This window comes from Terrapene carolina, unplaced genomic scaffold (assembly GCF_002925995.2).
Source record: "Terrapene carolina triunguis isolate 2854851 unplaced genomic scaffold, T_m_triunguis-2.0 Scaffold138, whole genome shotgun sequence".
Taxonomy (NCBI): domain Eukaryota; kingdom Metazoa; phylum Chordata; order Testudines; family Emydidae; genus Terrapene; species Terrapene triunguis.
This window is the reverse complement of record NW_020664489.1, coordinates 399,310-426,554: the sequence shown is the minus strand read 5'-3', so window position 1 is coordinate 426,554 and position 27,245 is coordinate 399,310. Positions and strand designations below refer to the sequence as shown.

Genomic DNA, 27,245 nt, shown 5'->3' with positions numbered 1-27,245 from the left:
TTATAGGCCTGACTTCAGTACTGGGCAAACTGGTTGAAACTATAGTAAAGAACAGAATTGTCAGAAGAATAGATGAACATAATTTGTTGGGAAGCGTCAACATGGTTTTTGTAAAGGGAAATCATGCCTCACCAATCTACTAGAATTCTTTGAGGGAGTCAACAAGCATGTGGACAAGGGGGATCCAGTGGGTATAATGTACTTAGACTTTCAGAAAGTCTTTGACAAGGTCCCTCACCAAAGGCTCTTAACCAAAGTAAGCTGTCATAGGATAAGAGGGAAGGTCCTCTCATGGATTGGTAACTGGTTAAAAAGATAGGAAACAAAGGATAGGAATAAATGTTTTCCAAATGGAGAGGTAAATAGTGTTTCCCCCAGTAGATTGTACTGGGACCAGTCCTATTCAACATAGTCATAAATGATCTGGAAAAAGGGGTAAACGGTGGCAAGATTTGCAGAGAATACAAAACTAGTCAAGATAGTTAAGTCCAAAGCAGACTGAGAAGAGCTACAAAAGGATCTCACAAAACCGGGTGACTGGGCAACAAAATGGCAGATGAAATTCAATGTTGATAAATGCAAAGTAATGCACATTGGAAAACATAATCCCAACTATACATATAAAATGATGGGGTCTAAATTAGCTGTTACCACTCAAGAAAAAGATCTTGGTGTCATTGTGGATAGTTCTCTGAAAACATCCACTCAATGTGTAGCAGCAGTCAAAAAAGCGAATAGAATGCTGGAAATCATTAAGAAAGCTGGTGTGCTGGTTTGTTTGAGAAAAAGAGCTAGAGAAATATTGGCCTAGAACACTATACTTAATATTAGAAAGGTTGTATGGTGACATGACAAAGGTGGGGACAAAAGCCAGTGAAACCATCCGTGTTTTCTCAGTATTACAATAAACTTCTACTTCTACTCTATGTCCCCTTGTCCAAACTGACTTACCCTCATTTTTCTTGGCCTTAATATTTGTCTCCAAAAAACATAAGGAAGAACATTTTATGTGCTTTATAATAGGTATAAAAATATCCCCAGACATTCAGACCACAGTTATAAAAGCTTAAGAGATAAAATTCTGATAAGGAACTCAGTTTGATAGCTGGGGAAAGGCTCTTTCACTATTTCCACTTTTAAACTTTGAAAAGGTTTGCTAGACTTTTGTTTTCAAAGAAACCTGAATTATTTGAATGGATTATATAAGGTTTCAAGTATTTTCATAATGCTTGTATTCTTCAACTTAATTTGTTTACAATTAATTATGGAATGCTAACATTACAATTACTGGGAGAGTTTCAAAAGAGAGTTTCCTTTTATTAAAGAATGTATATACAATTGCATTTTATTGAGGCACTTTCAATAAAAGAAATCCTCAAAGGAAAGGAAAAATTACTTTGCTTGGTATCTCTTTGAAGAACTTCTTGCTGAAGCAGCTTTTTCTTGGGAGTATTTTCTATTTGATTGTTTAATTGCTGGGGGTCACATGTCCTAAAAATATTCATGTACATGTATCCATTGACTATAATGGCACCAGATGGTGCTATGCACTTTTCAAAAAGGGTGAATGTAGGCATCCAAATCTAGGTTCTCATTTTAAAAAAATCTGGCTGACAACCTTACTTTTATATATGATATTGCTTTTCATCCCCAAGTGTCTGAACAAAAACTTATGTAAGCATAAAGGGTAGGATTTTCCAAAGCACATAAGATTAAGGAGCACAAGCCCTACTGAACATCAATGGCGCATATTCTTCTAAATCCCTTCACCATTTGAGAAAAATCTCTCCCCAAAAGCAATACTTTCTCCACCAGCTACCTCTAGAAGGTGTTTTTCAAAAATGTCCAGCCATACTACAGTTTAAACTAGAAACTGAAACCGCAGGAGGAATTTCACTGGAATTTGGCCAAGATATGGATTTATACCTTTAATTTTATGAAGTGTTTATTATAAGTTTGAATAGCAATATAAGGTATATGCAATTATACAACTGTAAATTATACCCTTAGTACTTTTTGTCGCAATTTGAGAGAGGCTGAAGCTCAAACAGCTTAGTAGATTCATGTACAGTATTAGTAGGTGGCAAAAAGATATCAAATATGATACATCAAGTATGAATCAGTAACTAATTCTTATTAAGTTGACATGACATATACAAATAAATGTATATGGAAATGAACTTTATATATTGACACCACTATTGATTTCAAGAGTGCTACAACTGGAATCAATGAATGCCCAAGCATATGTTGTGTCAGCTTCTTCATTTGGATTAGTATTATTTCACTTCTCCTCTTAGGATTGTTATTAATAATTTATGCAACAGAACTCAATGTGCTTATTAATACTTTAGGCAATGCTATCATACACACAGATACCATAAATAGAGCTCAGTGAAAATCTTTATAATTTTTCATTTTATTTTTTTGGAATTTCATTTCATATTGTTTTATCCCCTGTGGGAGGGGGTTAGGTCCTGTCCCCAGGAGATGGGAGTCCCTGGGTGGGATCCTCAAGAGTAAACTCACCCCGTCCCCGTGAGGAGGGCAGGCCCCGAGGATGGAGAGTGTTGGCGAGCAAGTCTGCCCCTACACTCACCCCGCAGTGGTGGTTCCTATACCTCTGGTCGTGGGCTGGCTTCCTGCTCTGGGCATTGCAACCTGGTGCATGGGGTTGCAGTGCAGCTCAAGTTTGATCCTGCCATCCTTCTATCATCATGGGGCTACTAGGCCAAATCTGAGCAGCTCTGCAATCCTGTGTACCATGTTGCAAAGCCACTCACTAAAATTTGGCCTGGCCACCCCTCTGTTATCACGGAGGAGTTAGGGTTACCATATTTAAACATTCAAAAAAGAGAACACTCCCCGGGGGGTGTCAGTCCAGCCCCGCTCTGCCCCAAGTCCCACCCCCTCCCCGCTCGGCCCTGCCGCCACACCCCTCCTCACCCCCTGACCCGACCCTAAGAGCCAGAGGGACCTGCCGGGGGGCGAGGTGGGGAGTCCCGGCGGTGCTTACCTGGGGTGGCTCCCGGGAAGCATGCGGCAGGTCCCTCTGGCTCCTAGGGTCAGGTCGGGTCGGGGGGCGGAGGGCTCTCTGCCCGCTGCGAACTCCTGCAAGCCCCGCCCCCGCAGCTCTGATTGGGCAGGGGAGAGCCAGTGCAGGACGCGGAGAGCCCCTCCGCCTCTGTGCCTAGGGGCTGCCCACATTGCAGGCTCCTACCGGTGGGCGGGTGCCGGGAGCTGCCCCAGGAAGCGCCGCCAGCCCCGGGACTTTGGACTTAGGGTTACCATATGTCCGTATTTTCATGGACGTTTTTAGATATTTAAAAATTCCTCCCGGACGGCGATTTAAGAACTAAAAAGCCGGACATGTCCGGGAAAATATGGATGTGTGGTAACCCTAGGAGGAGAGGCAAGGCCAAACTTGAGCAGTGCTGTGACCCCATGTGCCAGGTCACAATGCCTGGAGCAAGAAGCCAGGGCCAGCCCTGCAGGACAGGAGCTGCGGTTGCGGGATGGGTGCATTTTATTAAATTTTATTCATTGCTTTTCTTTTTCTTTTGTTTTATTTATTGTTTTTAGTTTTACTTCATGTTACTTCATACTTGAAAAAAGTATGGGGCTCTAAATATGAACAATATTGTTAATGCCCTACCTAGCCTTATGAAGTATTTGAACAAAAGCAACAATGCCTAAACATACCAACCATCTAGACAACAAGAATAATTTATCAAAAAAAACTTATGGAGTATGAGTAATAGTAAACATTCTGCCGGAGATTTATACAATATCTCTAATATGCAAAACAAGACAGGCAATAATTACTGACAGTGGGAAGATGCTTTTCTCCATATATACACATAAATATACATAAACATACATACCTGTGTATACACACATATATTTCTGTTTTCTTAGACTTACACATTTGAATCTAATTTTTACACTGCTCCTTCTAAATAAATGATATCTCAGTCATCTGCTACCTCAACAGACAACAGCCATATCTGCTTTTCGCATGAGACATGAAAGTGGAGTAATTCATGTTAGCATTTCAGTCTGAAGGCACTTCTCTACAGCCATGTGCCATTTCAAATACATGCTAGACCATATGGTACAGTCCTTTAGAAAACAAATTCTCTAAAGTCATCTCATAACAAGCATTAATTCAACAGACTGAAGAACAGCATTTATTGTCCAATTATATTTTTTCCTTGCTGTTTCTTTCAGAGCAAGTAGCACAGAAATTAAAGACAAATTTGCAACTAAATAATACATTTAGGAGCACACCCTAGGATAAACAGATGTAATCATCCACCCTATTCCACTGAATAAAACAGCATGTCTTCAGAAACTCACTGCATTTAAAAAAAAAGATTCTTGGGTTGTGAAATCTATTTCATGCTTTGATATGATTGTCTAATTTTACTTTTTTTATCCTCCTGTCCCAGACTCCTTTCCCCCAGCTCATTCACCTAGTTCTAAGCTTGTGAAGGAATTATAATTTGCATTCTAACATAGGAACGCCACCTCCAAACATAAAAGTTGACTATTTTTCAAGAATTTGGTAAAACTGCATATCAAACCATACTCTAGTTTCACTGGCAACTATAATGAAGTCTCATAAGGGACCATCCTTTCTACATATAAAGGTTCAGTTTTATTTCAGAGAGCATGTCATTTAGAAAAATAACAGGAGTTCTACAAAGACAGTAAGAAAAACAAAGATCTTCCTTCCTTCTCCATAGATCCTGAGTTAAAACTCTGATTGAAATTTAGGGCAAGTTAAAACTGCTGTAAAAGTGAACAGCAATGTTACTGCACTCTGACAGGGTTTACTGGGACAAAAATTTGAGGTCCTTATGTTGTACCTCCATGTTTATGGTTTTTAACATTTAATTATTTACACACAAGTTCTAAATCTCTCTCAGACAGCAGCTTGGAAAGCCCTACTATAGAAAAGTACACAGTATATTGTGGTATAAAAAATAGTATTGTTCTGAAGTTAACCGCGTCTTCTACTTTACCTGGATAGCAAGTGCTCGAGCTACAAGCCCTCTGAGATATTGTAAAGGATCTTCTGGACCTTCCCACTTACTCTGCCATGTGAGGGGACACTGAAATAAAAATAGATTAATTGGCTATGCAGTACAATTCAAAACTACAGGTATTACTACTGTTTTAATGCAACTATTCATATTACATTTAATGAGCTGGAGAATGAATGTAGTTTAAAAAGAGAGGTTTCAGAGTAGCAGCCATGTTATTCTGTATCCGCAAAAAGAACAGGAGGACTTGTGGCACCTTAGAGACTAACAAATTTATTAGAGCATAAGCTTTCGTGGGCTACAGCCCACTTCTTCGGATGCATCCGAGTGTGATTTTGGGAATAAAACATGGTAAGTATATTGTCTGGGTCAAATGAATAACTGATACATCCGAAGAAGTGGGCTGTAGCCCACGAAAGCTTATGCTCTAATAAATTTGTTAGTCTCTAAGGTGCCACAAGTCCTCCTGTTCTTTTTTTAAAAAGAGAGCGAGTGTCACGATCTGAGCATACAACCATGAATTCCCAGCTCTAACGCAAACTCCTTACGTAGTCCACAGACACAATGGTGACAGAGGCCATACAGAGCCTCTGTTTAACAGATAAATGTGACCTAACACTAGCATTAGCTTTACAGTCAGGACAAAAATCATTAATAGGTTGTGAGGTTAGTATTAACCAATGCCTGTAAAGTGCTGTGGGTCCTGATTCTGCAAGGTGCTCCCCCTTAATTAAATGGGAGTTGAGGGCACTTGGCATCACACAGGAGGTGCTGAGCACCTTGAAGGATCATGCCCTTGAAGATTAAGGGCCAGATTTTCAAAAGAGCTGAGCATCCAACAGCTCTCATTGAGAACAGCAGCAGCTACTGCATGCTGACGACATTGAAAGTCTGGCCATTAAAGCATATAAGAAAGGATGACATTCAAAGTGAACTAAACAGTGCTAACTTTCACTGAATACACTTCATCTTAATACAAATAATAGAAAAACTTTGGGTCTAGAGACTTTGGTAACATTTAAATAGACCAACAAACAAAAACAACACAAAGCAAATAAAGAAAAAACATTAACTCTGTGGACTCTTTTCCTTATGTTTAAAAAGCATGACTTCTGAAAGAGAGTTATAAAAAATGGTTACTTGCACGTATTGTAACTGTTGTTCTTCGAGATGTGATTGCACGCATGTATTCCACTCAGGGGTGTATGTGTCTAGCGTGCCAGAGCCAGAGAGTTTTCTGCAGCAGAACCAGTCGGGGCAGCATATGTGCCCTGCACATTGCTGTGGTCCCTGCCAAGATTATATAAAGGTGGCAATGCCCTAACCTGGCCTCAGATCCTTCACATCAAAACATAGCAGAACGGGATCCAGAGGGGATGGAGGATGGGTCATGAAATACCTGTATGCTACAGCATCTCTAAGAACAACAGTTGAAAGGGTTACTTATCTGTCTTATTTCTTCTTCAAGTGGTTGCACAAGTTTGTTCCACTCAGGTGACTCACAAGCAGTACCGTTAAGTGGCGGGGCTCAGTGTCTACTTTAACATGGCCTTCCCAAAATTTGAATCAATCTTTGAAGCAGTTGTGATGATATAATGATGAGTGAAGGCACAGAGGACCAAGTGGCAGCCCTACAAACATCCAGTATTCAAACATCCTTTAGAAAAGCCACCAACGTAGCATGAGTGCTCATTGACCGAACCAATAGTGTCTGTGGCGGAGGGTTGTTTGCCATGGTAATACAGGAATTAATCCATCCAGAAACTGTCTGTGCAGTAACTGCTTGACCTCTCATTCTATCAGCATAAAAAAATAAATTGCCAGGGAGAAAGCCTGAAAGGCGTAGTCCTGTCCAGATAAAAGGTTAATGCTTACATTTCATCCAAAGTATGTAGACATTGTCCATCCTTATGCGAGTGTGATTTTGGGAATAAAACATGGTAAGTATATTGTCTGGGTCAAATGAATAACTGATAGCACTCTGGTTTAGCCCCACCATCCCACTGAAGGGCAGAAGCTCCAAGATCCCCTCCCCCAGTCTGGTAGGTGGAGAATGGGGGGTCACTGGGGACTCCGCAAGCCGCACTTTAACTCTAAAAGAGCCGAATGTGGTTCGCAAACCACAGTTTGGCCACCCCGGCTTATGGCGTTCTTGCCATGAGAACCTGAAGTTCACCCACTCTTCTGGCCTGGTACTGCTTCAACTTGAGGATCACCTGTAGGATGAGCAGAATAGGGAAAAATGCATACACGAGACTTGGTCCCCACCACAGAAGAAATGCGTTGGTAAATCTGGAATATGACCTAATTAAGAACAGAATTGACAGCATATTTTAATATGTGTTGCTTTTTCTTCTCCTTTCAAGTCTGTATCTTCTAATTTTTCAAAATCATCAAAAAGTTCCTTCATGTATTCCATCCACATTTCCAGAACGGTGATGTTTTCATAGCACAGTCTGCCATCCTTAGTTTCAATGCAGCTCAATTCTTTTCTTGACTTCTTTATTTGCCTCAGTTTTTTGTGGTATGATGAATCTTTGTAGTTCTTTCTGGTTTCATATTCTTTGATTTCATCACGTCATAATTATGTACAACCTGCTTTCCCCCCCCATGACAGGTTGCTCTACTTACCACTGGATAGGCCACCTTCTGGTGATTCTGGGTCAGGCCATCAGCCCATCCCGGGATTATGTCCCATCAGTTTCTCCCCTGCAGTCCCTCTCTCGCTCTCAGGAGCTGCAGCTTTCCTCTTTGTGACTCAGCCCTCCGGCCAGGTCACTATTGTAGTTTTCCATCCTGGGGGAGTGTATCAAGGTTCCTGCTCTCCAGCAGTCTCTCAGGCAGTCTTCTGCTTCACTGTCTTACAGTACCACTCCCGCAGTGGCTAGCAGTGGACCTACCCTCTACTCCGGGGTAGAGACCCTCTACACAACAGCTAAGGTCCATTCCTTGCAACTTGCTGCCTTTCCTTGAGCTGCTTCCATACCTCCTGGCCTTCCCCACTCCTCTGGTGAATCTGCTCACTCCCTCCTCCCAGGGAGTAACTTTAGGCATCTCTGCAGCCCCCAAAACACAGCTCCCTTTTCCCAGGGAGTGACTGCAGACTCCTTCCCTGAAGCCCCTTCTGTTTCCAATTTCCTGTCTTTTGTAGAAGCCCTGTCTGTCCCTCACAGGTGAGCCTCTCTCTAATTAGCTGCCTCCAACCTAAAGCTCTGCCATTTTCAGCGTAATTAGCTGATTGGGCCCACCTGGCCCAAGTCAGCTCTTGCAAGGCCAGTGTGGGAAGCACACCCTATCACATCCCCATACCCAATCTTCAGGAGTTTTAAAAGATATATAGCCTTTAATTACACAATTGAACATAAAGGTGAGGAAAGGGTCTCAGGTAGGTAGCTAAGCCAGTACAGAAACATCAACAGCTAGTCAGCTCAGTTCTTAAGTTAGGGAAACCAACTGTTTCTGGTTTTCCTTACAATTTTTTCTACACTATGTTCTTTATTACTGTCCTGATTTTATGCTGTTTTTAAAACCAAGCTGCTTGCAAATAAAAGTGGCAAAATCTAAATGTCAGACACCTACAATTCTGAATGTGGGACCAATGTAACTTTCCTGTGTTAGTATGGTATGTTGACTATTTGTGAATGCTCACTATTTATCCAACAGATAACAGGCCTTATGCAGCTGTTACAGTAGCGCATAATAATATGCACAGGTTTCAAGAGTCATTTAAAAAACCTTATGGAGTGAAAATTCTTCTCTATCTGTTTTGGCACACATACTAAGCACCTATACTTTACAGTTCTCTTTACAAAACAAGATACTACATATCACAAAAAAAAACAGAGGAAAAAAAAGTAATTTGGGATGTCTATGTATAGAAATTGAACCTATTTAACTATACTAGTGTCATAAACAGATAGTTAAGGGTTAATTCCTCTTTTACCTGTAAAGGGTTAAGAAGTTCACATAGCCTAGCTGACACCTGACCAGAGGAACCAATGGGGGGACAAGATGTTTTCAAAGAGGGAGGAGGGAAATCAGTCTTCTGTCTGTTCAGAAAAGTTTGTGCCGGAGTGAAGGATCCAGGAATCAGCCATCTAACATTTCTTAAAAGTAGTAAGTGTTTAGATAAGGAATGTATTAGATTATGTTTATTTTCTTTTGTGACTCCTTTTTCCATAGAGGGAGAATCAAATTGGGTTTCTTTGTGTACTAAGGTTTTGCCCAGAGGGACATCCTCTGTGTTTTGAATCTGTTGTCTGTGAGAGTAGCTTGCATGCTAATCTCACAGCGGTATTCCTTTCATCCTTTTTCTTTAATTAAAAATCTTCTTTTAAGAACCTGATTGATTTTTCCTTGTTTTAAGATCCAAGGGTTTTTTGGATCTGGGCTCTCCAGGAATTGGTGGGAGGTGAATCAGTCTCAATCCTGCCAGGAAAAGGGGGATAAAGCTGGGGAAATATTTGGGGGGAAGACAGCGTTTCCAAATGACTCTCCCATAAACGTTTGTTTAAACTATTTGGTGGTGGCAGCTACTAGATCTAAGCTGGTAAATAAGCTTAGGGGTTATCTCATGCAGGTCCCCACATCTGTACCCTAAAGTTCAGAGTGGGGGTGACACCTTGACAGCTAGTTTCTAAATCAATGTAGTTAAATCAGTGCAAACCCTGTGTGGGAATTGGTTTAAATTAAAATTGGTTTAAGTTTATCTTGTAATGACTTCCCTTAATTCACAAACAAACCAAACAGCTTCAAAACATTGAGGAAAGTGAACTGTCAGTTGATCTAAATAAGCCATCCAACCTAGCCCAAATCCATCCTGGACTATTTGTGTTGATGAAGACTGTTGGGAGCACAGAACCTCCAAAAGAAGACAAAAAGTAACCATTACGACCATAAAGTTCCCAAAATGTCTTGTGGAAAAGACAAAGACTAAATTATGTCCCATGGTCTGATAATCCATGCTCAATTGGCACTGAGGTAGTGATATTCTAATACGTGCATTTGGGGAGACAGATACAGCAGGCTATGAGCCAAAGTAGTCTTGGGGGTTTGGGTCCTGAACAGATGGGTCCTAAGGCATTTAAGCCTGAATAGAGTTTATGTTCTGTTTAATACTTCTGATATAAAACCAAATCTCAGAAAGGGGGTAATGTTCAACTTATACAAAGTATGCGTTGCCTTTTGTTGGAGTAGGGCGCAGACTCCCCCAATGTACAGGAATTCATTTCACCAAGCAGTAATTCTAAATATTTTGAATATTAATGGACTGTACATTGTAATGCAAAGTGCCTGACAAAGTTGGCTGAAGTTTGTACTGAGCATTAGAAATTGCTCTAGATTAAAAAAATATTTTAAAAATATATGATGTGTTAATACATTCATCTTACTGCTTATGGACAGCAATGCAAGCCTTATTTGGTTTGAGTTGCACTACTCTGGGAAAGGGTGCAGAGATATAGAAAGAACTGTTGTGTTTACCACTGTGAAACAGCAAAAAAATAGAGAAAAGAGGCAGCATTTTATACTAAAACATATTTTCTAGGATATCCTATTATCAAAATTATTTCCAATATGTTTCAGTTGTAAATGCAAGTTTCACTAAAAGGGGTGCGATGCTGTATGACTGAAATATGACCATTTAAATCATTAATATTGTCACTGTTAGACAACTGCAACAAAATTTGTACAAAGTATATCATGTAAGGTGTCAACAGAAGAGATATGATTTTCTAAATAAAATTATCCTGTTTAAATCCATGTATCACTGTAGCCGAAGTTATGAATATTGGCTATAGATCTGTATCCCAAATATGTTTGTTTCTAGGGTAACACTCACCATGTAAAATCTACAGTGAAGCCAGACAGCTTTGTATTGACGGCCCATGAAAGGCAATTGATTCTCACAATGGTCCATAGAAGAAACTCATTCCGCCCAAAATGGCTCTTCCTGCAGACATCTTGGCCTGCAAGTGGCCAATGGCTGCCTCTGGGAGTCAGCAAGCCATGTAAGGGCATGTGACTTGCTCATGTGACTGTGCACTCCATCTTGTGACTGTGACTTTCCACAAATTGACTGTGAGCTTTGTTTGGGACAGTAAAATTCCATCCACATGGCAGAGGATATAAAAGACCCTTGAATCATCTCCATGTTGCCTCTTTTCTGCTCAGATTCTCTAGACTATGGACTTACAACTAAAAGGAGCATTCAAATCTATGAACTGAGGACCTTCCAAGCTTTTGGAAGTTACCAGAGACTTTAGAAGCCAACAGTCTGCAACATCACTGCTACAAACCTGAGATAAGAACTTTGCAATTATTGTATGTATATGATCTATTAACCATTTTAACTGTCTTCTTTTCTCTTATAAACTTTTAGATTTTAGTTACTAAAAGATTGGCAGCAGCGTGATTATTGAATAAGATCTAAGTTATATATTGACCTGGCTATGTGGCTGATCTCTTGAGATCAGAAGAACCCTTTGTTTGATTAAATTCATTTTCAATAACCACTTATCATAAAGTCTAGTGTCTATATGGTGAAATACCTACTGGAATGCCTAAGGAGACTGCATTTTTGACTTCTTGTTAACCAGTGCGATGAGACAGAAGTTTACTTTTGTTACTGGCTTGGTACATCTAATCATAGAATAACCACCAGCCTGGGGTGAGTCTGTCCTATTTCTCAGCAGTTTGACCTGCATGTGGCATCCTCAGCTGTGACCCACTGAGGCACGTTGACGGGGGTGGAGAGGTGGGAAACTATTCATATAATTTTAAGGGATAACATGAATGATTTAGCTTGCGAGATTTTATGGGATTTGAGTTGGAAATGCTATTCCAGGATCATTAATTCTACCAGCTTTGTATATCCTTCATAGAGAAAGTTCAGCTAATGTGCATAATATGCTCAGAAGCCCCCGCTGATTCTTAAAGCCAATATTTTTTTTAGTTTTCATTCTGAAAAGCCATTGTTAAGTTTTCCTTAAAATAGTAATATTTGTATATTTCAGGATAGTTGAGTGTTTTGGGGGCTTTGTTTTACTATTTATACTAATGTCAATAAAGTATTGTGCATACTCAGCACCTCTCAGGTCTTAGTACTCATCAAAGGTGCCAGAATGATAGCATTAAAGGTAGAATTTGTTTATCCACATAAAATGTACAACAGGACGAGCAGCAGTTTTTCTGGGCATGATGGCTGCACTGCCAATGTCTTTAAACTTCTAGGTATAAGAAAGAAGCTCTGTTTTAATTCGTGGACTCTCTCCTTATCCTACTACTTAAGAAAACCAATTAACATAGCAGTTGTTTGTAAGACAGATAGCTAACCACTAAGCAACAGATCGACAGTTTAGCACAAAGACCACTAACAGTCTTTAGATGGTAACAACATTTGGTGCTAAAACTCTGAATCAGTATTGAACTATAAGTTACCGTAAGGTAAAAGGCGACAGAGTCCTGTGGCACCTTATAAACTAACAGATGTATTGGAGCATAAGCTTTCATGGGTGAATACCAGGGCCGGCTCTGGCTTTCTGGCCGCCCCAAGCAAAACAAACAAACAAACAAAAAACCGCGGCAGCCAGAACAGCAAAGAAAAAAAAAAAAAAAAACCTGCGGCGCGGCCGGAGCCAGTGTGCAGGGGGACTCCCTGCCCTGCGGATGAGCCCTGGCTAGCGGGGGGAGAGAGAGATGGGGGGCGGCCAGGGCTTCAGCGGGGCGCTGCCACGCGGCCCCTCCCGCCATGCCCCCTGCCGGGAGGGCTCCGCACCGCACCGGTCGGCTGGGAGGGAAGGACAGGGGCTGCCCTGCCGGGCTTGCTGCAGGGCGCTCCCGTCCTCCACGCCGCTGCCCCCTACAGGGCGGCCGGAGCGGAACAACAACAACAACAACAAAAAAGTGGCCATGCCGCCCTAGGATTGGGCGGAATGCCGTCTCCTACAAGCTGCCGCCCCAAGCACCAGCTTGCTCGGCTGGTGCCTGGAGCCGGCCCTGGAGAATACCCACTTCGCCAGACGCATGTGGTGGAAATTTCCAGAGGCAGGTATAAATATGCAGGCAAGAATCAGTCTAGATATAATGAGGTTAGTTCAATCAGGGAGGATGAGGCCCTCTTCTAGCAGTTGAGGTGTGAACACCAAGGGAGGAGAAACTGCTTTTGTAGTTGGCTAGCCATTCACAGTCTTTGTTTAATCCTGAGCTGATGGTGTCAAATTTGCAAATGAACTGAAGTTCAGCAGTTTCTCTTTGGAGTCTGGTCCTGAAGTTTTTTTGCTGCAGGATGGCTACCTTTAAATCTGCTATTGTGTGTCCAGGGAGGTTGAAGTGTTCTCCTACAGGTTTTTGTATATTGCCATTCCTAATATCTGACTTGTGTCCATTTATCCTTTTACATAGGGATTGTCTAGTTTGGCTGATGTACATAGCAGAGGGGCATTGCTGACACATGATGGCGTAGGGTTCCCTATTTGATTAGGAATCCCCTGAAGCATCTGATCTACTCTTGTGACAATTCTAAACAAACAAACCAAACAAAAGGTGAAATGTATATACGTGTCTGAATTTAGCCGACTTTTGTTCAATGTCATAGTTACAGAGTAAGGATTTATAATGGTTAGTTAAATGTATAATTTCTTTTTTCAAATATTGGCTTACCTTCTGGTTTAATAAAGCACTCGCTAGACTTTGTACTTCAGAACTCAATAGTGAGGTGCCTCTGATGACTTTACTGAGAGCTGCAAGCGACTGATGGACACTTTGCACTAGGAGAATGGCATTGAATTGTTCAAGAATAATGAATGATAAGATTGGGGATCCTTGTTGCTCAGTAGGAGGAGACACCTTCTGATGAATCAGGTTGGAGTTCTAAAAGAAGAATGTAGAATGCTTAATTAATAACTCAGTGACAACTATATTAATATACTACATATTGTTTTCTTTATACTCTCATTCATGATCATTTACTATTTGTAGTATAGAAGTCCATAGTAGTATTGTGCTAGGTGTTGCACAAACACAATAGTCAGAACAGTCCCTGCACTGAAGAGCTTACATTCTAAACAGACAAGGAAGACAAAGAGTGGAAAGAGAAACAGAAGCATAAAATAACTTGCCTAAAGTTACAGCAGGTCAGTGGCCAAGCTAGGCATACAACTTAAGTCTCCTGACTGTAAGTCCAAGGTCCTATCCACTGGACTTTTGTGTCTTTTTAATGTGAGACAGGATGTACAGGACATATATTCCATTGTGTATATAAAGTCCTATTAATATTTTTCTCTTCAGTATTTTTCTCTGACATTGTATCTTTATTTTTTATAATACAATGAAAAGTTTTACTATGGAGATTCTTTATGACTATGCTAAAGTGGAAGCACTAATTAGGAATGGAATATGGACTCCGTGTTTAAAAATTAATTATATAAGTAGTGAGACTGTTCTGTTAAGTAAAGATCATTGTGCAGATCCTCGCTTTCCAGTAAGAAAAGATAAAATAACAGTTTTTTTTAATACATTATTTTAGACAGCTGCCATTTCAATCAAATAAAACTTGCAATTTCAGGCATATGGTCACTTCTTTTATAGAATTCAAAGTCACTCGTGCAGTAGTTAGTTCTGGTTCCAGTAATAAAATTTCTAGTGCTCACTGGCCCATATGTGCCTCTCACTGAAGCACTGTCTTTTATTTAATATAGTTATTATATATATACATGACTGTATATGAAGCTTTATTTTTTGTAAATTGTTTATAGCATTTTTTCTGCCAGACAACCAATTTCCTCCCCATTAGGACATTAAACTTTCTACTAAATAATAACGAAAATACTGTTTTCATTGTTCTTATTCTTTCTTTTCACCTTCCCTGTCCATGCTCGCTTCTCCCTCTCTTCTGCCCCTCTCCCTCTGATTTTCATTTTCAACAGAAAGCAGCTACGAGGCAAATGACACTGCCAGAAGAAACTCATGTTATACCTTTCTCTGCTAAACTGAAGATCCTATTATTAAATATTTTTCCCCATGTAGATACTGATAGACTGTAATCGAGGCACCCCTTCTCTTTGTTACCCTCTCTTTGTTAAACTAAATAGATTGAGCTCCTTGAGTCTATTAGCTAAAGCGAAGTTAATTAAACTAGGCTGATTTACACAAGCTGAGGATTAGGCCCAGAACTCTTACATCTTATGAAAGTGGAACTTTCAGTCATGCCTTGTGAAGCAGAAACCCCTTTCACATGACTAAGAAGTGGTACTGGTATCAACTGTCCCTCCATTGTAAGAAAAGCTTCTTGGGGAGGGTATTAATCAAGCAACAAAGGAATTAAAACTAGGAGGGATAAAATAAGACAGGGGGAACATATATGAAAGTGTATTTATAAGGATAACAGGTAAAAAAAATAGAGCTATTGCTATTAAATATTGCCAGTCTATTTCTTAGTACAGTGCTGTAAATATACTTAACAGTATTTAACTGTATGTTGGGGAAAGAAAGGGTACAGGCTGGGCTGATAGGTACTGATTCTCAGCCTTGAAGATGTGTTCAAGATGATCATAGTATTAAATATAACGTAAGTTGGGGGATGCTTGGATCTGAGTTTTTGGGTTTGGATTATTTTAACTATAGAAGCCACTTGCAAAGTTCAGGTCTGTTTTCAGAATTTGAGTATCCTCAAAATTCTCTGGTATTTGCAATTGGGATTTTGATGTAGGTCTATCTCTAAAGATCATGTTTGGCCTTGAATTATCAGAGTCAGAAAATTCCGCTTCTGTGAGGAAAGTGAGAAAATTGAAATTCAAATAGGCTACAGTAAGAGAACTACACTGTGTAAATCTGTAATACAGATTTTACTAAAACAAGGTTTTAATGCTCTAGTTTTAAAGCAACTAATTACCTCTTCCTCTTCAATAATGAATGTTCTTAACTTTTCACAACTCTGCAAATCACTCTTAAATAAAGTCATTAACAGACAATTACTTCTGACATAATTTTCTAAAGATCTTGATTGTTTAAAAATGATGCAGTGCAATCATATTACTAATAGATAATGAAATAGAAAACGGAACCAGCAAGAATAAAAGACTCTACTTAAACCATTACTGTATATCAATCAGAATTTATCATTCAATATTTAGGCATGGAATAAGATCAGACATTTAACTAGCTGGTATAGTGTGTGATAGCTCTAGAGGACATATTCTGATTTTCATTGTACTTGGGCACTAAAATAAGGAAATACAATTAGGTTTATTGAGTTCTCAAGATCACTTCTATACCATATGAAAAAGTGGTTTTCCTTTCCAGTATATTTACTGCTTGCTTTCAGAAGATATATCAATCTTGCTATAATTACAACTCTAATGAATAATAATAATATTTTATTTTTATCTTTAACAGTTTCAGTTTTATAGTTTATCCTGTGCTATGATGCATACAATCTACCTACTACATTATGCTGAAATATTTGTTGTGCTGTGTTTTATGGAACGAGGCACAAACTAAGTTACATTTCCAAGTACTTATCTCTCTCCTAGAAGATGAAAAAGTACGCAAACTAAACTTTATTTCACAATGACCTTCCCTATGAAACAAAGAAGGAGAGCTAATATTCTGGTATTAGTTTTTCACAATTTAAATGTAAAATGGGTGAAAACTCTTAGAGGTATTCATGTTTTCAAATACCCACTCATCTTTATTTCACACGTTTGTTTTCAGTTTATTTTAGAGCTATTCACAATTCAAATGTATTCATCACTTGACTTATTAACTTGAGGGATATTACCAGTTTGTAAATATTACTGTACATGCTGATTATTACCCAATGCATATTGTAGTTTACTTTTTAACTTTAATTTATTTTGTGCAGCCCAACCTACTGAATCTATAAATCTAGACTTATATGAATGTTCATGATCCAAGATTGTGCATGATGAATAAATGCTTCTGGACTCTCTGGCTTAACATAGTTCTTTGTCTTTATTCAATATTCAAGCATAAGAAGAGAGACAGCCAAGGCAGTGTTACATTCAGGCTCTATTGCTTCCTTCCCATATAGGATCCTATCTTATCAAGCACTTCCTAAAAGTAAGTTCTCTAAGTTCCTAGACATTACCCAATTCAAAGCATACTCTAAGCTTCCCAACAAAGGGTGTGTCTATCATAACAACCTTCTACTATTCCCTGCCAAAAGATTCCCCTTTTCCCCACATCATTCGTCTCCTGGGCTCTGGGATTCCCCAGAAATCCCAAATCCAACTTGTTATCACATCTATTCTGTCCCTATTCTACTGCATCACTGGTGAATTTACAGCAGCCATGTCTGAGAACTAAACAGCTCACCAAAAGAAAATAGTGTGAGCAACCTGTTTTCCTTTTGAATTTTGTGTTCTTTAATACTACTCACATGGGGAGAGGTCAGAAATGCATGTGAAAATTAGACATGAGAGTGAAGTGGGCAAGTGGAGCAACTTGTAAAGAACTGCTGAAGTTAAATGTGCTCTTTCTAATCCAAAATTAGGGTATATTTGTACCTTTAACCTCAAATACCATTTTTGTGTGTCTCATATCCAACTGAGCATAATTTTGAAATCTTTCATCAATCTTTCTGTCCATCTTTGATACCTGCAACATTGCCTCTATTTCACCTTTGCTGAAATCTCCACAGTTAGAGGGCTTTCCCATCACCCTCTCCCCTGGTTCTTGTCACGCAGACAGAAAGCAGAAGATCAGAAGCCCAATGCAGGCAATGCGATGTTTATTGGGATTAGTTTCAAGCAAGCATATCCATAGCTGTAATGCCGCAGAGCCTTGTTTCCCAGTGTACCGTTCGCCCTCCCCCCCCAACAGGCATAAATATACACACCCCTGGTCCTACCTCTTTCAATTTATGGCCATAAATGGTTCCGTTTTGGGAGGTTGTGAGTCTGGGGTCTTCATCCCACCTCTTTTGTATCCCATGGGAGGGGTAAGGAGTGAGGTTGTGTACTGGCCAAGGTCAGGCTTTTCTTTGGCTTTTAATGTTTTTTATGCCTCCCCTCCCCCACCTCCTTGCCCCTCCTAACTGGTTACTTGACCTTGGCTTGACAGAGAAGCCAAGCAGCCTTTCAGTGTATGCTCATATATTACCCTTCCACCGTGTCTAGTAACACTTTAACTGTTCTTATTTGTTCCACACTTTAACTGTTCTTATCTGTTCCCATTATACTAAGAAACCCATCTAGCCAGGCAAAACCAACACACACAATGTCTTTGTCCTTTGTTCACACATCTTAGTATAAAATATAAAAGTATATAAATATAAAAATATCAAAAATAAATGGGAAAACCCAAAATTCTATCTCAAGAAAAAATACAGGCCTGAATCTTACGTTATTACTAGCACTCCTAACATCCACCTAGACTCCATATCCTTTCATCTAAACTATTCCAACTCCTTTATCACCTCCCTTCAGCTATTCTTTTCCAGATATGTATGAAGTAGGATAATAAAATTGCTTCCCTACCCAAATAACTTCACTGGCTCTGCACTGGCTTCAAGATCCAATTTATATTTTTTTCTTGTTTTCATAACTTAACATTGAAATATTATAAGTCATAGAATACATAGAAATGTAGGGTTGGAAGGTACCTCGAAAGGTCATCAAAGTCCAGCCTCCTGAACTGTGGCAGGACCAAGTAAACCTAGGCCATCCCTGACAAGCGTTTGTCCAACCTGTTTTCAAAAACTTCTAATGATGGGGATTCCACAACCTCCCTTGGAAGCCAATTCCAGAGGTGAACTACCATTATAGTTAGAAAGTTTTTCCTAATATCTAACCTAAATCTCCCTTGCTGCAGATAGGGCTGGCTCCAGGCACCAGCCGACCAAGCACGTGCTTGGGGTGGCATCTTAGAAGGGGCGGTCAATGTTGGGGTGGCGGGGGGCGTTCGCGGTGTTTTTGTTTTTTTTATTTTTTGCTTGGCGGAGCGGCGCTAGAGGGGTTCTTTTTTGTTTTGGCCGGGCAGCGAAGGGGGGTGTTTCGGCGGCACGAGCGGGGTCTTCGGCAGTGCGGCCTGGTGCTCCGGGGGGTTTGGGCGGCCTGGCCCGGCACGGCGCTCCGGGGGTTTGGGCAGCCCGGCGCGGTGCTCCAGGGGTTTGGGCAGCCCGGCGCGGCGCTCCAGTGGTTTGGGCAGCCCGGCGCGGCGCGGCGCGGCGCTCGGGGGTTTGGGCGGCCCGGCGCGGCGCGGCGCTCGGGAGGGTTTGGACGGCCCGGCGAGGCGCTCGGAGGGTTTGGACGGCCCGGCGAGGCGCTCTGTCTCCCACAAAATTTCCTCATTCTTGGGAACACAACAGTTTTCCTGTAACTCTGTTTCATTGACTTTTCATGTAATTTCAAATCTTAGCTGAAAAGATCTTTGCCCCTTTTTGTATAATAATGATTACTTGATAATTTCACTCTCCCTCTGCAATTACCAATTTTTACTTAACTCTGGAATTGTATTATTTACAATTACTATTACAATTTCTAAAGCATTTAAAGTATTGCACAAGAAGAAAATATATTTGTTTGGCATTTTATTCAATGATAGGTGTATTTTGTCTTGCAAATAATCTTTCATGCAGGCTTACAGTCATAGAGTTTAAAGCCAGAAGAGATCACCAGATCATCTAGTCCAACCTCCTGTATATCAGAGGCCACCACCACCACCTAGCACACACAAACTGAACTCAGCAACCAAATTTAGATAAAAACATTACAGCCTATAGGAAAATAGACTATTATGTACCACAGCAGAGAACAGGAGGGACTGAGAATCATCAGCGCCCGAGGCCCATGCAATAGCATAGAATTGATTAAGTGAGATATACCCAGATAATCTCAGCAAGTGACCCACACACTGCAGATGAAGGCAAAAAACCCCTAAGGTCACTGACTATCTGACCTGGGGGGAAAATCCTTACTGACCCTAGATATGGTCATCAGTTAGATCTAGCACATGGGAGCAAGCATAGCCAGCTAAGCACCTGAGAAAGGAAATTCTCAGTGCCACATATGAGTGTACAGACAGAAAAGACGGTTACTCACCGTTGTAACTGTTGTTCTTCGAGATGTGTTGCTCATATCCATTCCAGTTAGGTGTGTGCGCGCCGCGTGCACGATCGTCGGAAGATTTTTACCCTAGCAACACCCGGTGGGTCGGCTGTGGAGCCCCCTGGAGTGGCGCCGTTATGGCGCTGGATATATACCCCAGCCGACCCAGCGCCCCCTCAGTTCCTTCTTGCCGGCTACTCCGACAGTGGGGAAGGGGGGCGGGTTTGGAATGGATATGAGCAACACATCTCGAAGAACAACAGTTACAACGGTGAGTAACCGTCTTTTCTTCTTCGAGTGCTTGCTCATATCCATTCCAGTTAGGTGACTCCCAAGCCCCACCTAGGTGGCGGGGTCGGAGTGAGACATTGCTGTGTGCAGAATCGCTGACCCGAAAGCAGCATCGTCTCTGGATTGTTGCACCAGCGCATAGTGGGTAGTAAATGTGTGGACCGATGACCACACTGCAGCTCTACAAATGTCCTGGAGCGGTACTTGAGCCAGGAAGGCAGTCGAGGAGGCCTGAGCCCTCGTGGAATGAGCGGTGATGCGTGGCGTCGGAACACCGGCCAGGTCGTAACAAGCACGAATGCAGGACGTGATCCAGGAGGACAGGCACTGTGAAGAGACCGGTGAGCCCTTCATCCGGTCGGCTACCGCAACGAAGAGTTGCATCGTCTTCCTAAACGACTTTGTACGGTCAATATAGAAAGCCAGGGCCCTGCGAACGTCCAACGAATGTAAACGCTGGTCCTGACGAGTAGCGTGCGGTTTGGGATGGAAGACCGGGAGGAATATATCCTGGTTCACGTGGAAAGGTGACACCACCTTTGGAAGAAAGGCAGGATGGGGGCGAAGCTGCACCTTATCCTTATGGAACACCGTGTATGGGGGCTCGGATGTGAGCGCTCTGAGTTCCGAGACGCGCCGTGCTGAGGTGATGGCTACCAGGAAGGCTGTCTTCCAAGATAAGTACAGGAGCGAGCAGGTAGCCAATGGTTCAAACGGAGGCCCTGTGAGCCTAGAGAGTACGAGGTTGAGGTCCCACGTTGGAACCGGCTGTCGTTGCTGTGGGTACAGCCGGTCTAAGCCCTTGAGGAATCTAACGACCATCGGGTTAGAGAAGACCGAGGACGTGAGTTCTCCTGGGTGGAAAGCGGAAATAGCGGCGAGGTGAACCCTAATTGAGGATGTCGCCAAGCCTTGCTGTCTTAGGGACAGGAGGTACTCCAGTATCAAGGGGATAGGAGCCTGCGAGGGAGACGTAGCTCGTTGCTCACACCAGCAGGAGAACCTCTTCCACTTGGCTAAATAAGTGGTGCGCGTAGAGGGCTTTCTACTTCCCAGCAGGACCTGTTGGACGGCCTGCGAGCATTGCCGCTCTGAGCGACTCAACCATGAAGCATCCACGCCGTGAGGTGGAGCGACTGCAGGTCGGGGTGACACAGCCGGCCGTGGTCCTGAGAGATGAGATCCGGAGTCAAGGGGAGCGTGATCGGTCTCTGTACTGACAGCTCCAGGAGTGTGGTGTACCAGTGCTGTCTCGGCCAAGCGGGAGCGACTAGAATTACCCGTGCATGGTCCCTGCGGATCTTGAGCAGCACCCTGTGGACCAGCGGGAATGGGGGAAAGGCGTAGAACAGATGGTCTTTCCATGCCATGAGGAAGGCGTCCGACCGAGAGCCCTGGGCTCGCCCTTGTAGGGAGCAGAATGCCTGGCACTTCCTGTTGGCCCGAGATGCGAACAGGTCGATGTGGGGAAACCCCCACCTCTGGAAGACGGAATAGATGATGTCCGGGCGAATCGACCACTCGTGCGTTTGGAAGGACCTGCTGAGACGGTCCGCCAGCGTATTCTGGACTCCAGGCAGGAATGACGCCGTGAGATGTATCGAGTGGGCGATGCAAAAGTCCCACAGGCGAATGGCCTCTTGGCATAGGGGAGATGAGCGGGCTCCGCCTTGCTTGTTGATGTAAAACATGGCCGTGGTGTTGTCGGTGAGAATCAGCACGCAACGGCCCTGTAGGAAGTTGAGGAAAGCCTGACAAGCCAGGCGCACTGCCATCAGCTCTCGGACGTTGATGTGCAGGGCTAGTTGGGACGCCGACCACAGGCCTTGGGTATGATGCTCCCCCAGGTGAGCGCCCCATCCTAGAGATGAAGCGTCCGTAACTAGGTGGAGGGAGGGCTGTGGGGCATGAAAAGGCACTCCTGCACAGACCGCCGTGCGGTCCGTCCACCAAGCGAGGGAGGCCAAGACTGCGGGCGGAACCGTGACCACTATGCTCAGGTCGTCTCGGTGAGGACGGTAAACCGATGACACCCAAGTCTGCAATGGGCGAAGTCGCAGCCTGGCGTGCCTGGTTACGTAGGTGCACGAGGCCATGTGGCCCAAGAGGGCAAGGCATGTCCTTATGGTGGTAGTTGGAAAGGCCCTGAGTCCTTGAATGACGCTTGAAATGGTATGAAAGCGGCTGTCTGGCAGGATGGCTCGGGCATGTCTGGAGTCCAGGATTGCTCCAATGAACTCTATCCTCTGAGTTGGTACTAGAGTGGACTTCTCTCTGTTGAGTAGAATGCCCAGCTCGTGGAAAGTGCGTGTCACTATGTGGACATGGGCCTGCACTTGGTCTCTGGTGCGGCCGCGTACCAGCCAGTCGTCCAAGTACGGGAACAGCTGTATCCCTTGTCGACGAAGGAAGGCCGCGACGACTGCCAGACACTTTGTGAACACCCTGGGAGCCGAGGACAAGCCGAAGGGAAGGACTGCAAATTGGTAGTGCACCCTGTTTACTACAAATCGCAGGAAGCGTCTGTGGGGCGGATAAATCGCTATATGGAAATAAGCGTCCTTCATGTCGAGGGCGGCGAACCAGTCTCCAGGATCCAGTGAAGGGATGATGGTCCCCAATGACACCATGCGGAACCTCAACTTTACTATGAATTTGTTGAGTCCGCGCAAGTCTAAGATGGGCCTTAGACCCCCTTTTGACTTGGGTATCAGGAAGTAGCGGGAGTAAAACCCCCTGCCCCTTAGCTCCGATGGAACCTCCTCTATGGCCCCCATAGCGAGGAGCCCAAGAACCTCCTGTGTAAGGAGTTGCTCGTGAGAGGGGTCCCTGAAGAGGGACGGGGAGGGGCAGTGGGAGGGGGGGGGCGAGGAAAACTGGAGGGCGTATCCCCTTTCCACCGTGCGAAGGACCCAACGGTCCGAGGTTATACGGGACCAAGCACGGTGGAAGCGGGAGAGGCGATCCCGGAAAGGGGGAGTCGGATCCTGGGTACCGGTCGTGGTGCCGTCCTCGACCGCACCTTCAAAAGACTTGTCTAGGCCCTGAAGGTGGCCTAGACTGGCCCTGGTTCTGACCGGGTTGAGGGCCGGTCGACCTTCGCCTACCGCCTCGACCCCGCCTCCTAGCAAAGTCCTGTCTTGGACGAGGCGGGGGAGGGTAGAACCGCTGAGGTTGGGGCCTGAAGGGTCTGCGCTGAGGCCCTGGGACATGCATCCCCAGGGAGCGCATCATTGTCCGGGAGTCTTTGAGGTTTTGGAGCCTCGAGTCTGTTTTCTCTGAGAAGAGGCCCTGGCCCTCGAACGGTAGGTCCTGCAGGGTCTGCTGCAGTTCCGGTGGCAAGCCCGACACCTGGAGCCAGGAGATTCGGCGCATTGCTATCCCGGAAGCCAGTGTCCTAGCGGCCGAGTCCGCTATATCCAGGGATGCCTGTAGGGAGGTGCATGCCACCCGCTTGCCCTCCTCTACCAAGGCCCCGAACTCTTCCCTCGAGTCCTGGGGGACCAGTTCTTTAAATTTCCCCATCGAGGACCACATATTGAAGCCGTAGCGGCTGAGGAGCGCCTGCTGGTTCGCTGCCCGCAATTGCAGTCCGCCAGCAGAATACACCTTGCGTCCGAACAAATCGAAGCGCTTAGCGTCCTTCGATTTGGGCGCAGCAGCCTGCTGGCCATGGCGCTCCCGTGCATTCACTGATGACACCACCAGTGAGCACGGTTGGGGGTGAGTGTACAGATACTCATGCTCCCGGGAAGGCACGAAGTACTTTCTCTCCACCCCTCTGGCCGTGGGCGGAATAGAGGCCGGGGTCTGCCAGATAGTGGTGGCGTTGGCCTGGATGGTGCGGACCAGCGGTAATGCCACCCTGGATGGAGCATCCGCAGAAATGATCTGCACTATTGGGTCATGGACCTCCGCAATCTCCTCCACCTGGAGGTCCAGATTGCGAGCCATGCGCCGCAGCAGGTCCTGATGGGCCCGAAGGTCTATCGGAGGCGGCCCGGTGGTAGAAGTGCCCGCTACGGCCTCATCAGGAGAGGACGAGGAGGATACCCCCGGTGGCAAGGGGTCCAATGGTTGATCCTGCTCCATGTGTTCCTGGTGATGGGCATCCCCTGCCCCCAGGTCCAGGGCCTCTGCAGGTGCGGGCACTGGAGCCTCCACGTCCCTTGGAGGAGGGCGGGAGATGGTGGACTCTGGGGCCCTAGGCTCCGAACGGCCAGAGCGGGAGGCCGATAGGGGAGCTCCTTGTGCCTGGTGGTAGGCCCAAGGAGTCCAGAAGGACCAATGCGCAGGTCCTTGTATCGGGTCGTCGGTCTCCTGCAGGTGGCCGGGCTCCCCTGTCCCAGAGGACCGCGACGCCGATCTCGACGGCCACGGCGGTGCCGAAGCCGATGCCGTCGGTACCGGATGGTACGGTGCCGATCGGTGCCGACCGTAAGGGGACCTGTCCCTGTGCGGTGCCGGCGAACGGTGCCGGGACCTGGACCGGTGCCGATAGTCCCTCCGGTGCCGGGATCCCGATCTGGAACGTGACGACGATCTGGAGGAGACGTGGTACCGGGAGCGGCCTCTCGAGCCCGAGTGGCGCTCATACCGGTGCCGGGAGCTGCGCCTCGACCCCGATCGGTGCCGGTCGTCACGGCGGTGCCGGGATGTTGAGCGGCGCCGCGAGGAAGATCTGGGCCGCGAGTACGACCGGTGCCGAGGTGACAGTCGGCGCCGGGACTCAGAGCGGCGTCGGGACCTGCTTCGGGATCTGGAGCGGTGCCGAGAGGTTTGTACTGGCGACGGTGGGCGCACCAAGGCAGGTTTCCCTCTAGACTGTAGCACACGTGGGGCTACCGGTGCCGGGAGTTGCGACGGCGCCGGCTCAGTGAGGGCGATCAGGTCTCTCGCGGAAGCGAAGGTCTCCGGGGTGGAAGGGAGACAAGGTTCCACCACCAGCCTTGGTGGTGAAACAGTCCGCACCGGACTCAACGGCCTCGGTGCCGGAGTCGACGGTGTGGCCGCCTGCCTTTGGCGGTCCAGCTGCGGACGCGGCTCTACCCCCGGCACCGGGGGAGCCTGTATCTTCGCGGCAGCAGCGTCCCGTGTCTTAGCGGTCTTCTTATGGCCCGGCGAAATGGATCGGTGCCGAGGCTCTTTGGGCGGGCGCGGTGCCGACGTCGGTCGGTGCCGGACAGTCTTTTCTGCCGCACTGGTCGGGCCCGCCGGGGCGCTGCGCACCGAAGCGCTCGGTGCCGGGACAGGGCGCGCCGAGGGAGGATCCGGACTCAGCGCCGCCTCCATGAGGAGCTGTCGGAGCCTAAAGTCCCGCTCCTTCCTTGTCCTCGGCTTGAAGGCCTTGCAGATAGGGCACTTATCCGCTGGATGAGTCTCTCCCAGGCACTTCAAGCAAGAACTATGCGGGTCGCTGGTTGGCATGTGCTTCCCGCAGGACGCGCACGGCTTAAAGCCAGGAGCCTTGGGCATGGGCCCGGCTGTGCGCCGGGGGGAAAAGGGGAGAAACACCCCCTAAACCCCCGATAACAATTTACAACTATCTATATATACACTATACACTAACTACTAACTAACTTGAACAACTATCTATATAACTAAATATAACAAGAACAGTGAAACGCTAGGGAGTGTGGAGATCAGCTAAGCCGCGCTCCACAGTTCCAACGACCGTCAGGGGCGGTAAGAAGGAACTGAGGGGGCGCTGGGTCGGCTGGGGTATATATCCAGCGCCATAACGGCGCCACTCCAGGGGGCTCCACAGCCGACCCACCGGGTGTTGCTAGGGTAAAAATCTTCCGACGATCGTGCACGCGGCGCGCACACACCTAACTGGAATGGATATGAGCAAGCACTCGAAGAAGAAACAGTACATACAACAAAACTCTTCTCTATAGTGTTTGGGGTGTCAAAAAAATCCTAGATTGTTTGGCAAACAGTGTTTATTTGTGTTCCATTAAACATGATTTTCAACTGCTAGCCAGACAAAAATCAAAAGTAATTTACCAGATAAGTGATGAAGACTGCTGTGATAAACTCAGGACAGACAGCTGCAAGGGTGGGGTGGGGGGGGAAGCAGGGTAGAAAACAGTCTCAGAGGGTTAAAAGGCCCTCCTCCCTATCAACTGAGGAGGAGTAACCACAGGTCAATCAAGTTCAGCTGAGAAGGGGTTACCAGAGAATCAATTAGGATCAGCTGAGAGGGAGTTACCTGAGGTCAATTAGGATCAGCTGATTCCAACTAATGGCTGCCTGAGACCTTTTAAAACCCTCCCCTGTTGGGAGAAGGAGAGAGAGAGAAGGAATCCTGCTGCCAGTAGGTTAGGAGCAGCAAGACAGTGAGCCTCACCAGGAGGGGAGGCTGCATTCCCTCCCATAAGGGAGGAAAAACAAACTAAAAAGAGTGGTGGAGAGAAGGAATGGACTTCTGCTGTGCCACCAAGAGGGACTATTTTACCCAAGCCTGTCTTGCCAAGGCTAAAAGCAGCTGAGGCTGGTGAGACTGAGAAGGTGCCTTGCCACACTGCCTAGTAAGTAGCCTCCCTTTTGGCCTAACTGGGAAAAATTGGTCAAGACAATTATTGGAGTATCCTCTTTTGCTCCCTTAGACTGTTCCATGTAGGTCAAACCTTGTATTGCGGGTTGGTGCAGAAGTAATGTTATGTATAAGGGAAATAGCACAGTTTCCTTGGCTGTCATTTATTTCCAATTACTTTTAAAAAAATAAAAACATTTTTAAAAAAGCTGTATTAGTGTATTTCACATTAGCGTGAAACTGAAATTGTAAGCCTTCATTCATCTAAGTAGACCTTACTTAAGTGAGTATTCCATAGATGTC

General features: G+C 45.0%; 1 protein-coding gene across 1 annotated transcript in view; it reads right to left on the bottom strand.

Annotated features, from left to right (window-relative positions):
* Positions 1–27,245, bottom strand: part of DYNC2H1 (dynein cytoplasmic 2 heavy chain 1) — a 367,402-nt gene that overhangs the window by 53,163 nt on the left and 286,994 nt on the right. The window contains exons 84-85 of the mRNA XM_029911951.1: positions 13,707–13,916; positions 5,028–5,117 (exon numbers count right to left, since the gene is read on the bottom strand). Of these exons, the coding sequence (XP_029767811.1) occupies positions 5,028–5,117; positions 13,707–13,916 (300 nt within the window). The remainder of the gene's footprint in view (positions 1–5,027; positions 5,118–13,706; positions 13,917–27,245) is intronic.